Raw genomic sequence first — 15,720 nt, 5'->3', positions numbered from 1 at the left:
ATATATATATATATATATATATATATCTTTTAACCGAAACAAAGCAGAAAAACAAATTTACACTGAGGCAGCTACTTCGAAATACTACGCGTTATAATTCACTCAGAAACTCTGGCCATTGTAATCGATTTATCTCCTTCCATAGAATTCAAATTGCTACATTTATTATCATTATTAGTATTAATATTAGTATCATGTAGCAGCAGTGGTAGTAGTAGTAGTAGTTGTAGTAGTAGTAGTAGCAATAGTAGTAGTATTAGTAGTAGTTGTAGTAGTAGTACATTGAATTTTAAATTAGCAATTTCTAATTTATCGATGAGAGGCACAAAGTAAGCTTAGATACATATATAGTGATCAACAAACGATAAGTAACTTGACAGATAAACAGACGAATGGGCATGGAAAACGCTACTTACTTTTAAGTGGTGGTGGCATCGTTGGTGCTTAAGTGGAAAATGAAAGTAAAAGTAAATTAGTCCAAACTATTTCTTATAGCAGAAACAGACAAAAAAATAAGAAATTTTCTTTGGACAATTTAATGCAATTCATGTAGATTTACTGCAATTTAAAATTATAAAGTACAAGATTGCTACCCAGCGTTGCCCAGTAAATAGTGCACTGACTTCTTTGAAAGTTTAGTTGAATGGGAATCATAATGCATATATATATATATATATATATATATATATATATATATATATATATATATATATATATATATACATACATACATATTTATATGAATATATATATATATGAATATAAGTAAGTGTGTGTGTGTTAATCTAACTTTTCATTGCATTAATTTGTACAAGGCAAATACTAATTTATTCAATGCAAAAAGTAAATTATAAATATGAAAGTATTGTCTGAAAGGGTTTTGATACTGCTTCCCGTATTGCACAGCAACAACTGTACTTCTTGGTTGTTTAAACGAGACCGAGTTTTATGCGAATATTTCTGACAAACTTTCCCTTCTTTAACATTTTCCTTTCTTATTCCCCGGGTAAAGTCATAAGCTTTTTACCATGCTGGGATTCTGGCTTCTCAAAATAACTAAGACATTCTGCATGGTGTATCCTTGTGGTTTATGTAGTGTCATTGCGAAATATGACTGAATATTCTTGAAACTGTGACGTATGAGTAGAGATGGCTTTTTTGAGCGGATAATTTTTATTATATCCTTAATAGTAGTGGTTACAGTGATTTACTCTGATATGAGTTTCAAGTTTTAAAGTAGCCTGAAAATGGCTACATGAACTCATTCAAAAGAGCTGTCTATTCTCATTGATCAAATATATATATATATATATATATCAACAATCAAGGAACGGCCATAATAGGCCATTCACCCACTAGAAATAACAGCCAAAGCTTCAAAAAAAAATAAAACCGCAAAACAGTCAATTCCGTAAACAGGAGAAAATTTAAAAAACATTTACCCTGTAATTTCTTATACGGTGCACCGTTTCGTCTGCTGTTTAATGGTAAACTAACCTGATTAAATAAATCAAGCCAATCTTCCATAGGCCCTCAGATTCTTCAGTAAGAAATAGCCACAAGTCGGAACAGATATTTACACGAGGCATTTCCGACCCTGCCAGTTAATATCTGACCTAAAATTTTCAATCATCGCACTCGCGCCAAATTTATCGGCAGCAAATAAATATAAGCCGTCGATTCCATTACGGAATTAACCAGAAAATTCATAATTAATCAATATAGGGTGCCAAAAATAGGGTGCCAATATAGGGTGCCGATAAATTTGGCGCGAGTGCGATGATTTGAAAATTTTAGGTCAGATATTAACTTGGCAGGGTCGGAAATGCCTCGTGTAAATATCTGTTCCGACTTGTGGCTATTTCTTACTGAAGAATCTGAGGGCCTATGGAAGATTGGCTTGATTTAATTTAATCAGGTTAGTTTACCATTAAACAGCAGACGAAACGGTGCACCGTATAAGAAATTACAGGGTAAATGTTTTTTAAATTTTCTCCTGTTTACGGAATTGACTTTTATTTGCGGTTGAAGCTTTGGCTGTTATTTCTAGTGGGGAATGGCCTATTATGGCCGTTCCTTGATGTTGATGTTGAACTTAAAAATGGTCTATGACTATTTAATTTTTCCCACTAGGGCCGCTGGTGGCAAAAAATTCTACAACAAAATTTTTTTGGCACCCTATATTGATTAAATCTTATTATATATATATATAATATAATGTATGTGTGTGTGTGTGTGTGTGTGGGTGTGTGTGTGTGTATGCGTGTTCGTGTTATGTGTGTGTAAAATATATATATATATATATATATATATATATATTATATATATATATATATAATATATAATGTGTATATAGTTGAAATTTATTAATAAAACAAAAGACGAAGACAGGTGTATGAACACCAAGCAGATGCATTTGTTTCACGCTCAGGAAAGTGAGAAAGTCTTTTACATTTCAAACCTAGGCTTTTCAGCAAGAAAGAATATAAAAACTTGTGGATTTAGCGATCAATCATGGCGGACATTTATTTTCAATCACTACAATTGTTTGTACACAACGAAGTCCTGCAGGCGTGAATCTACTTCATTACGCAACCGTTCCCCTACATTATGAGATCTAGCTGTGTTTCCTCAGGCGATATGTAAATATTGTCTCCGTAAGTTCAAATTCTCGGCTTCAAGAGCATCCTCTCTGTATGTCGTGGCATGAAGTTTGTCGTCGCTACTGAGTTTATCAAAGTGTTTTGTTACTTAAGGACCGTTTTCAAAAATTTCTATTGAAAGGTTTGTTTATAGGATTTGCATAGGTGTTATACTAAAAAGCATTAGTGATAAAGTTAGGTAGGAGAAGGAAGGAGAAGGGGTAGGAGAAGAAGAAGAAGAAAAATAAAAAGAAGGGAAAATATGAATGAGTGAAAGTAGTGAGGTGTTGGATGACTTAAAGTTGGCATGTTATGCATTATAGCAGTGATTGGGGCTGATTTTTAATGGATTCTTAGGAATGTACTTTTTGCGTGTGTATTTGTGTTATTCTAAGGCCGAGGTGGATGTATCGTTTGTCGTAGACGCGTTCAGAAGGGGCCTGTATTTTGTAATAAAGAGAGTTTCTTTACTAATTCGTTGGCTCCCGGTTCTATCGTCCCTGAATTGGTAGAGGGAGTTTTGTTGTTGGTGCAAATATCTATGTGTTGGCTGAATGCTATTTTTCTGTTTTGGGGGAATTTTAAGACCCAATACGAAAACATAGAGACATAAGATAGCACCAAACAGGCAGGAGGAACCAAAAGTGATAAAAATGATCAATCTAACTCACAATGAACTAACAGCAAACCAAATCAATATACCCTCGAAAGGACTCAAGTTTACACCCACCCAACAACAACCCAACTAAAATGAAATGAAAGAAGTCATCGCAGAATTCTGTAAAAAATTACGACTTACTGAGGAGCTATACGACAAATACAACGAGGACGAATAATTTGTCAGAAATAGGAGTAACTACACCCCCTCAAAAGTTAAGACCAAAACTCTTGATCATTTCTGTGAACACATCTCAAATTACCAAAATCAACATATGCACAAACAAAAACACAAAAAAAACTTCAGCAAAAAAGAATGCGCTGAGATGAACAAATTAAAAAATGAAAAAAAAATAACAATCAAAGAGGCCGGTAAAGGGAGTGCAGTTGTTTTAATGGACACGACATTTTACATAACTTTAGTACTATCTATGTTGGAAGACACAACATATTATGAAAAGGCCCCAAACTACAGTCAGCAAAGAATGAGAGAACTAAAATCCATGTTAAACCCATACAAAGAAGGGCTCACCGACAAAGAATATGACTATATGACCAATTTCACAAGTAAAACCAGCCAATTCTACAGTATTCCCAAGATACACAAAAGTGAGAAAATAAGTATCGCATGCAAGATAGCCACAGACAAAATAATTAAAGTCCCTAATCCTAATGACCTCAAATTAAGACCGATAATAGCAGGTCCCACATTCAAAACCCACCGCCTCAGTAACTTTTTAGATACCCTCTTAAAACCACTCCTTAAACATGTCAAAAGCTATATAAGGGATGACCTGGATATGCTCAATCACCTGCCTAAAACAATAAACAAAAAACACCCTACTAGTATCCTTCGATGTAGTCAACCTCTATTTCAATATCCCCACAACCTAGGAATAGAGGCAATTCAATTCTGGCTAGAGAATCACGCCACGAACTCCCCATCGCATCAAAAATAACTACTACTACTCGCGCTTCAAAGACAACTTCTAAACCGACAAAAATCGGGGACTGCGATGGGTACGCAAATGGTCCCCTCCTTTGCCAACCTACTCATAGGATATCTAGAAATCAGTCTGTATCGTAAGGTTCTAGAAGATATGGCAGCACTTTCTCCCTCTACATAGAAAACAACTGGATGAGATACCTAGATGACTGTTTCATTCTTTGGCATGAAAATATAGAGAAACTCAAAGAATTCCAAGCAATTTTAAATGGACTGGACGTAAACATCCAATTCACGATGGAATATAGCCAGCAACAACTCCCCTTCCTCGATATCCTCATTAAGAAATCTAATAATGTAATAGAAACAGATATGTACTATAAGCCTACGGATTTCAAGCAATATCTACCATTCAATTCATGCCACCCCAGACACACAAGAATGAATATCCCCTTCAATCTAGCAAAAAGGATATGTACTATAGTTTCTAATGCAAACACCAGAGATACACGACTACATGAACTAAAAGAAGCCCTCATCACCAGGAACTACCCATCTTCACTAATTGACATATGCATTCAACGTGCCCTTCAACTCAACATCCAGGAACTCAGACATCCCAAATTAAAGAAAAATTTACGACCAAAAGCCTTACCATACATCTCCACACACAACCCTCTCAACAATGAAGCCTTCGACACCATCCTCCAAAACATACCCCTGCTAGAAAAGGACCACAAAATGAACTTAATCCTCCGAACACACACGATCATAAAAAGCAAGAGACAACCCAAATCTATGAAAAGTCTCCTAACACAAGCCCGAATACGCTCATCAACACAGAAGTCGACAGTAAAAAAATGTGGAAGACCCAATTGTGGGATATGCGATTATCTAATTGAGGGATCAGAGTTCTCCTTCAAACAGGAACAACGTTTCACAGTGAAAAGCAACTTTACATGTGCTTCGGAGAACCTGATATACACACTAACCTACTCTGGGTGTCAAGAGCAATACATAGGCCAAACAAAAAATAGTTTACGTAAAAGAATGACCCTGCACAGATCCCAGATAAAAATTCCCCTAAACAGAAAAATAGCATTCAGCCAACACATAGATATTTGCGACAACAACAGAACTCCAGGCTTCAGGATTTTTTCCCTCTACCAATTCAAGGACGATATAATCGGGGGTCAACGAATTAGTAAAGAAACTCTCTTTATTACAAAATACAGACCCCTTCTGAATGCGCCTACGATAAACGATATATCCACATCGGCCTTAGAATAACACGAATACACACGCAAATATTACATTCCTAAGAATCCATTAAAAATCAGCCCCAATCACTGCTATAATCTATAACGTGCCAACTTTAAGTCATCCAACACCTCACTACTTTCACTCATTCTATCTCCTTCTTCTCTTCTTCTTCTCTCTTCTTCTTCTTCTCTCTTCTTCTTCTCTTCTTCTTCTTCTTCTCTTCTTCTTCTCTTCTCTTCTTCTTCTTCTCTTCTTCTTCTTCTTCTTCTTCTTCTTCTTCTTCACCCTTCTTCTTCTTCTTCTTCTTCTTCTTTTTTCTTCTCTTCGCTTCTCCCCTTTCCTTCCTAACTTTATCTCTAAGCTTTTTAGTATAACACCTACACAAATTCTATAAACAAACTTCAATAGAATTTTTTTTCTGAATTGAACAGCACTGCTAGCCTCCACTGACCATTCAAAATACTACAATCAAGACATTCTCAAATTCTTCGTCTCCTTCCTCCCCTCCACTTCCTTTTCCTCCTCCTTCTTCTTCCCTACCAAGAATTCACAACGACCTCGAACCCACAAGAGTAAACAAGAGAGACGGTGAAAGGCAGAAACAAAGAAAATGCCACTTATATTTGAACACTATACAAATATTCTTTTAAAAAAACTTTTCTTTTAATTTTTCTAAATTTAATTATTTAATTGTTACAGTTGAAAAGGTCTCAATGACTGGAACCGGTACTGAAATGTTCTTTATAAAATTATTTTAGCATTTTCTATCCTGACTTGTTTTTTCATATATATAGGGTGTTCAAAATGTCTCTCCTCAGGGAATTTTCTACGTCCTGCATATCCTAAAAGACGCAATCATAACCTTCACACGTTCCATACCACGTCAAAACATGTCTAGAAGAGTCAACTTATGTATTGAAAATGAAGAACGACACTTTCAACACGTCTTATAAAGTTTTGCAAAATCTAATATATTCTTCTGTTGTCGTATGCGATCTTAGAAATATATATGTTTCACCAACGCTGCCTTCGTGCCATCATTATCATCTACTGGACCGACTATATCACCAACACTGAGGTCCTCAAGCGATCACCAGCCTAGAAGCCATTTTACTTGCGACACGATTATGTTGGGCACGTTGACAGGATGAAAGACCACCGCCTACGTAAGATCATCATGTGCGGTGAGTTCACTACTGTCCCCCGCAACAAGGGGGAGGGGCACCAAACAAACGTTACAAGGACTGCCTACAGCAGTCCCTTAGCGTTTGTGACATTGATTATCGTGAGTGGTCCACTCTAAAAGCTGACCGTGTTACTGGGTTGCATACCATCAGCGATGTGGTTTCCTCCTTTGAGATCTCTCGCAGTGTCTCTCTTGAAGACAAACATCAAAGGCAAACACATTTTTCTGCTGCATAATGAGATCCCGGACAACCATACCTCTGTCATTCTTACAATCGGATTGTCGATCCAACATCGGCCTTATCAGCCATGAGCGAGTGTACAGACATCGTGGACAACAGCCTTCCTAATTTTTGTCAGCGAAGCGAAGCTAATATATATATATATATATATATATATATATATATATATATATATTAATATATTTATATATTCCTACATATATATATATATTATATATATATATATATATATATATATAACATATATATATATATATACATTATATATACATATATATATATATCTAATATATAATATATATATATATATATATATAATATATATATTATATATATATATATACATATATATATATATACATATATATATATATAATATATATATATATATGTATATATATACTTTATTAAGTAGTATACAATAAAAACGGACATGATATGGATGAAGAAAAATTATGCAAAATATTTAGACAACTTCCTAGACATTAAAATGAATCTTGACACAGGAAAATTTAAACCGTACCACAAACCAAAAGAGGTAGCCTCGTACATAGATAATGGTTCCACCACCACCAGTAATTAAACCACCCACCAGCAGTAATTAAACAAATGGTTAACAGCTTTAGCAGGCGCGTCTCCAATTTATCCGCCGACGAAGACACTTTTGAAAAAGCCGCCCCATATTATAATGCTGCATTAGAAAGATCCCCCTTTAAGAATAACATATACTACATTGAACCAAAAATAAATAGACGAAGAAGACGCAGAGAGAAGGAAATTTTATGGTTTAACCCACCTTTAGCATGAATGTAGGTACTAACAAAGCTAGAAATTTCTTAAAGCTAATAGACAGCTACTTACTATACTCACACAAATACCACAAGATCTTCAACAAAAATACTGTCAAAGTTAGCTATAGTTATCTCCCCAATGTAGGGTCAATAATATAAACACACCAGAAACACCCCCGAAATACAATGCAAATGTAGATCCGAAAACCGCTGTCCTCTAAGCAACAACTGTCTTGTGAAAGAATTCGTATACAAGGCGTCATTCAGAGACAAAAATATTAAAAAACATGCAAAATCTCTGTCAAATATGATATAGACATTGAAAGAAGGTAGAGTAATCAACCCCCCAGATAGAATGGAAAATTATTGCTAAAGCATATAAGTACTGAGGACAAGGTACCAAATGTGAACTCTGTATTACTGAAAAATTAAACATTATATAATCAACAGATAACATGTTAAACATTAGGGATTAAGCCTTCTCTTCCTGCATACACAAGCAATATTTTGCACTCAGATGCTTCAAAGAAGAGCCATTACCTGCGACGGTAATCCCAACAGAGTAGCCCCTTTCCTGAACGTGAAATCTGAACACACATAGCACACAAAATACACACACACAAGAAATATGCCACAACGATGATCTACCTCAGCACACAAGTTTAAGAACACCACACCCAGAATAAAAACAAAATAATGCAAATTGACCAGACAATTTGCACAAGACAAATTCAAAGGAGACAAATATTCAAAAGATGGCTCTGTGTGTGTGAGAGAGTGAGAGAGAAAGAGAATGGAGGCGAAGAGGGAGTCAGGTAAGCTTGCCAGTGTTCCAGCGTGTGCGCGAATTTATGTACAGAACTAGAGAGTCTTTTGAGAGGATCTAGCACAGCTAAGATATGGAAATTTACGAAATTTTTAAGAGTGTCTTCGGCAAGTTGGGACGAACTATCATAGCTAAGATATCGAAGTTTATAAACATCTTTAAGAAGCTATATAGTATTCTATCTATAAACCCTTCATCGTATTAAGATATAATGTCTATAGACATAACAATCTCAAAGTTTTAGTAAATATATTATTATTTTTTTTTATTTATTAATAGTAGTAGTATTAGTAGTAGTAGTAGTACTAGTAGTAGTAGTACTACTAGCAGTAGTAGTAGTAGTAGTAGTAGTAGTAGTAGTAGTAGCATCCTATCTATAAACCCTTCATCGTATTTAAGATATAATGTCTATAGACAAAACAATCTCGAAGTTTTAGTAAATATATTATTATTATTGTTGTTGTTGTTGTTGTTGTTATTATTATTATTATTATTATTATTATTATTATTATTATTATTCAGTAGTCTTATTTTTATCACGTGCTTTCACTGCACTACCAGGCGCAGGTCTGTGTGCCTTGAGTATGTGCTGTGGTTTATTGTAATGCTTTTATTTTTACAGCATTGAAAGTGTTTTACGTAGGATGTGTGCGGTGCCTAGTAGTGCTATTTTCTGTATGTTATATATACTTGTTAGTCGTTTTATGTATTTGTCAGAATATTTTTTTATCATACCTAATGCGCCTACTTTGATAGGAATTGTTTCTGTTTTTAGACTCCACATTCGAGTTACCTCCATTTGCAGATCTTTTTATTTTGAATGTTTCTCCGTTTCTTTTGGAGAAACATTGACGGATATAGTTCTTTTTCAGCTATGTTGGTATTTGAGTGCTGATACTTCCAAGTGCACCAATTACTATTGGTATCACGACTACTCTCTTCATTGACCGCAACCTTCGTATTTCCCACTTTAAATCCTCATAGATGTTTATTTTTTTCTTTTTCTTTCACATTGATCCTGTTATCATCGTGTATGCTATGTTGATTATCATACATGTCCTTTCTTTTTTATTCACCACAACAATGTCCGGTGTCGGGTGATCGCACTGGATCTTTGCATCCCACAAGATTTTACAATTATCATATTCGGTGACTCCTTCTAGACTTTACTCATAGCACGTCTTTGCTCTTTGTAGGCCGTGATTTCCACAGATCTTCCCATAGATCATTCTTGCTACATGTCATGGCGTCTTTTGTATTCCTGTTGTGCCCAATTTTGGGCATCCACTAAACGATGTGGCATACCGTTTCACTTCTCACACCATCCATTCTGCTTTTGTCGCTATCGGCAGTACTGTCGATTCTGCACTTCATATAGCTGGTCCTTAACGTTTATTCCTGAGCTGCACATATGAGTACTTCTGTCTCTAGCTTCAGGTTACTCATCCTCATCCATAGCCAACGGTCCACTGCAACTGTTTTGGCCCGCATATCTCTTACATTTTCTTTTCCTTCCATGCTTTTGTTTTCTTCATTTCTTGTTTAAATTTTTCTTTCGTTACACAATTTTCAGATTTGAGGACGCTGACCTTCTTCATGTGTTTCAACAGTGATTCCACGGCACATTTTATATACTACACTAATCTGTTTTCCTCTGCTTCAATACAGTCCCGGAAAATGATCAAACCTCTCCCACTCTTTCTTCTGGACAAGTACAGCCTATCGGTGCCACTCTTAAGGTAGAAGACTCCACATGCTGTCAACATTTTTCTTGTCTTAGTATCCATTTTCTTCACTTCTCTCTTTTGCCATTTTATAATTCCTACTCTATACCACCCCACACCAATAATAAAAATGATAGTAATAATAATTATTATTATTAATATTATTATTGTTGTTGTTGTTGTTGTTGTTGTTATCACTAAAGGCGGCGATCTGGGAGAATCGTTAGCACGTCGGGCGAAATGCTTAGTGGTATTTCGTCGACCTTCTGAGTTCAAACACTAGGGTCGATGTAATCGATTACATCCTACCTAAAATTTCTGGACTTGTGCATATTGTAGAAAGGATTATTATTATTGTTGTTGTTGTTGTTGTTGTTATTATTATTTTGGTTTGACACAGGTTTGGTCTTATTCTTGGTAGTATTTATGTGTATGACGGGTTACTATCTGTAACGTTAGATATTCACAAGTTTTCAGCAGTCTTTGAAGTGCTTAGAACACCCCTGATAACCTTTGCTGTCCCAAAGAAGACAAACTTTCTGTTGGAGCACTACCAGGCGTACTATTTCAAACTCACAAAATCTTACATTTCTCCGATGCCAGTACTCTTTCCATTCAATGATTGCACCATGTGTTTCCAGTTTCAAATCCCCATTTCTGGCACAGTTTATAATGTAAAACATTTACAACTTGATCGTACTTCCATTTCTTATATTCTTCCGTTGCCAACTTAGGGCATTCTTCCACAATGTGTGCTACTATCTCGTTCCAAATTGCACAGGCTCTACGTTTTACCCAAGTTGTTTGTTTTTATTGCTTGATCTTGAGCTGCTACAGTTAGGCACTCTTTCTTTTTTTAATTGTTCTTTTTTAACCAAGCCTAATATTTTGTTCCACGTACATGGCCATGCATAATTATCCACAAGTTTTCAGTAGTCTTTCAATTGCTTAGAACTCTTCTTATAACCCTTGCTGTCCCTAAGATGCAAACTTTCTATAGGAGCTCTATCGAGCATTCTATTTTAACATCCTTCAGCCATTTGTCTATATCTTGACTTACTATTCCCAACGCACTAATTATTATACGCAGGACTTTTACTGTTCGCATGCTCCAAATTCTTCTCATTTCAAATTCATTATTATTATTATTATTATTATTATTATTATTATATATTATTATTATTATTATTATTATTCTCATCATCATCATCATCCTCATCGTCATTATTATTAATGAATGGCGACATAAACTATAAAGCTAAACATCTTATCAAGTAAGCTATCCAGAAACCTATCAAACGGAGTAGTAGTAGTAGTAGAGTAGTAGTAGTAGTAGTAGTAGTAGTAGTAGTAGTAGTAGTAGTAGTAGTAGTAGTTGTAGTAGTAGTAGTAGTAGTAGTAATAGTAGTAGTAGTAGTAGTAGTAGTAGTAGTAGTAGTAGTAGTAGTAGTAGTATATCGAATTTAACATTAGCAATTTGAAGTATATCGTTGATGACCACAAAAAGGCTAAGACATAGATGTAGCGATAGAAATACTTTGATTGATTGACAGATAAGCAGACGGAGAGGAAGGTTTAAAATTACTTACGACTTGGCCCGTAGTCTGTCCAAAAAGAAACAAAATTGATAATATTATATTCAAAACTGATTCATTAAAAGCCATAGATTAGAGCAAGAAGCAAAATACATATGTATGTGTATATATGTAGTGGGGAGCAAAATGAGTAACTTTTGATTCCTCATTTTCTCCTTACATGTTTGAAAATCATTACATTGCAAGTATAGCATTACTATTTTCTACTGCTGGATCATTTTTAGGAGTAAAAATGGGTCAGCACAGCTGTTGTTGTTGTTGAAGTTTAAAGCGTTCAGAACATAGTCAGATAGCAGGTCCCATTTTTCTTAAGAAAATTTTCCTTAATTTTGACCCGATTGGAATTGAGGTTGCTAATAAAATATCTGGATAGTTTTTGGCGCTTAATAATCCATATTCTTTTCCCTGTTGGATTCCAAGTCAATTTTTTTCCACACTAATATCTAATTTAATCATTTTAAAGTTTCAACAGTGATGTCTAAGATGAGTAATTATCGGCTAATTTCAATAGTCGATAAGTACTGTATGGTGTGTAAATACATCAGGAAGAAGACACTCCAGCATATCGTGATGAAGCTACAGCGAATATTTTATGTTGAGTTGGTTTTTTTTTTTAGTCGAGTTTCTTTAATTTCATATCACGTGCCATTTTCGCCTGATCTTTTTTTATTTAACTTTTTTCTTGCATTTCTGATCTTTCTTGTGTCTAGGGATAGCTAGGGATGTGTATGAGTCTCTTTTCTGGAGAATTTATCTTTACCTTATCATGGCTTACTCGTTTTGCCCCGGCCAAAGTTGTCTTTTATATACTCAAAGAGAATGGCGATAATTTTCTAAAATAGTGATGAGATCGTATTATAATGCTTTTAATGCATTTAGTGAAGGCAATTTCCTTACCTAATATAGTTTTTGTAATGTAGTGAACATTTGTAGAAAATACATTTTGCCTCAAAGTCAAAAATGCAGAAAAGGCTCCTCGTTGAGCCCCATTACCACCACAACCTATATATATGAGAGAGAAAGAGAGAGAGGGAGGGAGAGAGAGAGAGCATATTGACGGTGTATTAAACTTTACTTACATGGATTTCCCGCTATGCCCAGACATAGAGTCGCAATTACTACAAATAAAGAATATTATTTATTAGATTAAATTAAAATCGTAACGATTTTGTTTGGTTATTTAAAAAATTACAAGGATAATATATTGTAAGTGATTTAATTGATTCTGTTAAAGAACCGATATATGTTAGGTTAGAAAGAAAGTTCTGTCACAATTTTGACATAATCAGTTCGAGGGTACGTTTGCAATACTTACTGTTTAATAAGCTTTAATTTTTACATCCCAATGTTTTTCTTTTTCTTTTATTTTTGTTTGTTTGTCGATTGTACCATAGTGATCTTTTTTTTCGTATCGTTTTTACCCCTTTTAAAATTACTTTAGATTAGATTTTGCACATGTTAGAAACTGCTTACGGTATAAATTCGAAAAAGGCTCTGCTGCAATGGAAGTCACTAGAAATATTTGTTCTGTCTGTAAAAATTAAGCTTTGTCCGGAAATGTCAATAATAGTTTCGTTAGTTTCACTCGAGATTTTTTTTCTGTTGTTCTGTTTAAAAACCGTAGTTGAGGAAAATCCCAACCAAACTGCATGAGTGTTACCAAAACAATTCAATTCAAATCACTCTTAAATCATAAAATACCTTAATGGACTAAGTAAGAAAAGTATCTAAACTTGGCTGCTGCGACCCTATCATCGGATTGCCGCTCAGCATAATCATAGAGTTTCCCTATGCTCGTCGTTAAAGAGTAGACTCGCTGCCGAATATTTCCTGGTAGAATCATAACAAATGGTGATCATAGGTTTTTTATAACTATATTCAACAAAAATGACAATGGTTAGCACCCAAGGAGAAAGAAGAATCCATCTCCGAACCAAGAGTATTCCCGAAAATATTATGCTTTGTATTTAGTGGTAGATGAAGGGTGGTCATCTATCTTAAAGTGTTAAACCAAAACGAAACAGTTAATGCAAAGTATTGTCGTAAACGAAAGCATTACACAAAAATTTGCAGTAAAAGCACCCGTCATTGCTCAGTCGTAAAGGGGTGTTGTTCTTACATCATAAAGCAAAACTACATGTTACCCACGTCACTCAGGGAAAGGTAATGGCACTAAATATTGAACTTTTGCCACATCCTCCTAACGCTCCTGACCATACTCCTTCTGACAATCATCTTTTCAGATTATTGTAACATTATTTAGATGGAAAACTGTTTATAAATTGTGAAGCGGTTAAAGATGTTGTTGAGAGTTTCTCTGCTTAAAAACTGAAGGATTTTCTGCTCGAGTGATCGACAGTTTGTAAATAGACGGGATTATGTTATCAATAATGAGGGGAAATATTATGTTGAGTAGATATATCAATTAAGATCAAAGGAGTATATCTTTCTTTCTTTCTCATCTTGAAATGTAACTGGACTTTTTCCAATAAATTTTGATTCTCCTGGGAAGTTCAAATTTACTGTAGTGGAAATATAATTTAGAGATACAAAACTAAATACTGAATATGATTTAGCGTTATCTTTCTTCTGCGATGTTAATGTATCAGAAATACCAATTGTTGGGCTTTGTACAATTCTGCAGAGAGTGAATGTGAAATTTCATGAAATGTGGGCCATTCCTCAGAGCTTTAGCAACAAGAGGGAATTGTCACATCGGAAAGTCATTACTTTTAATTATTGCATTGATCTTAAAAGACAAGTAAGCATTTGTATCGCACATCTGAGTGAAGTAATAGAGCAAATGCGGTTAAATATTAATCTGTTATACATATTTTGAGCATGTCATAGTATCCGTTCTAAGAACACTTTATGGCACCCACAAATGAAAAAAACATCAATATTTCCACTATTTTAACGACTCTCTCTCTCTCTCTCTCTCTCTCTCCAGACGATAAATTGATGCAACTCCTAAATGTTTGAAACTAAGTTTGATATTTAATATTCGTTAGTTCATTGCTTTTGGCAGTGAAATTCATCTACATACATTAATATAAAAGAGTATTCACCAGAGTTGCTTATTATGACTCTGCATTATGACTCTAAATATAACCGGTATGATTAGCTTGCGAAATATTAGCCAGTTACTGCATGTTCCTACTGTCTAAAGAATACAATTATCATTGCTCGTCATAATTCCTATACTTCCAAATTAAAACTATGTAACTGAATCATTTAGAGTTGTCATTGCCAGATACAGCGCAGTGGTAACTTAGGTTAGTTGGAATGATATCCTTTAGAGTCATGCGAACTAATACTAATGTGTTATAATCATAGAAATAAAAAGGAATTTCGTATAATATCAATTTATTCGCCAATTAAGCGCGTTTTCGGCCTGAAGCCCCACATATTTTGCAAGGTGTGTAAAACTAAGTGTCTTGTAAGTATTGCAAGTTACCTTCTCGAAGTATATTTAATACATCAAGAAGTAAACACGGAATACACTGTCCAACCGTAAGTGTTGCAACAGTGCAGCGAAGAAGGAATACAAATTTAGCATCCATTATTCTCCAATCGAAAATTACGCTATATTAATTATCACAATGTATTAATGTATGCTATTGTTACAAATCGGTCCTAAAATAGCGTCGAGTGTCTTATTCATAATGTTAATAAATCACATTTGTTTTTTGCTGGGGTAAAGCATTTCAAAACTAGCATATATATTATAGATTCTCTTAATTTTGTATAACATAAATATTTTAGAATAAGGAAAATCTCAAAACGTATTGTGTAACCTAGACAAATATGTGTGCGACAGAGATAGAGAGAAGTGGAGGAGAAAAGATG

The 15,720-nt window shown here is 34.6% G+C and overlaps 1 protein-coding gene across 1 annotated transcript in view; it reads right to left on the bottom strand.

Moving 5' to 3' along the window:
- The window catches only part of LOC115209496, a 111,182-nt gene that overhangs the window by 94,837 nt on the left and 625 nt on the right, over window positions 1-15,720 (bottom strand). The window contains exons 3-4 of the mRNA XM_036501658.1: window positions 12,951-12,989; window positions 417-443 (exon numbers count right to left, since the gene is read on the bottom strand). Coding sequence (XP_036357551.1) covers window positions 417-443; window positions 12,951-12,989 — 66 coding nt within the window. The remainder of the gene's footprint in view (window positions 1-416; window positions 444-12,950; window positions 12,990-15,720) is intronic.

The sequence above is a fragment of the Octopus sinensis genome, linkage group LG3 (assembly GCF_006345805.1).
Source record: "Octopus sinensis linkage group LG3, ASM634580v1, whole genome shotgun sequence".
Classification (NCBI taxonomy): Eukaryota; Metazoa; Mollusca; class Cephalopoda; order Octopoda; family Octopodidae; genus Octopus; species Octopus sinensis.
The sequence above is the reverse complement of the archived record's forward strand: the minus strand, read 5'-3'. Positions and strand labels throughout refer to the sequence as shown.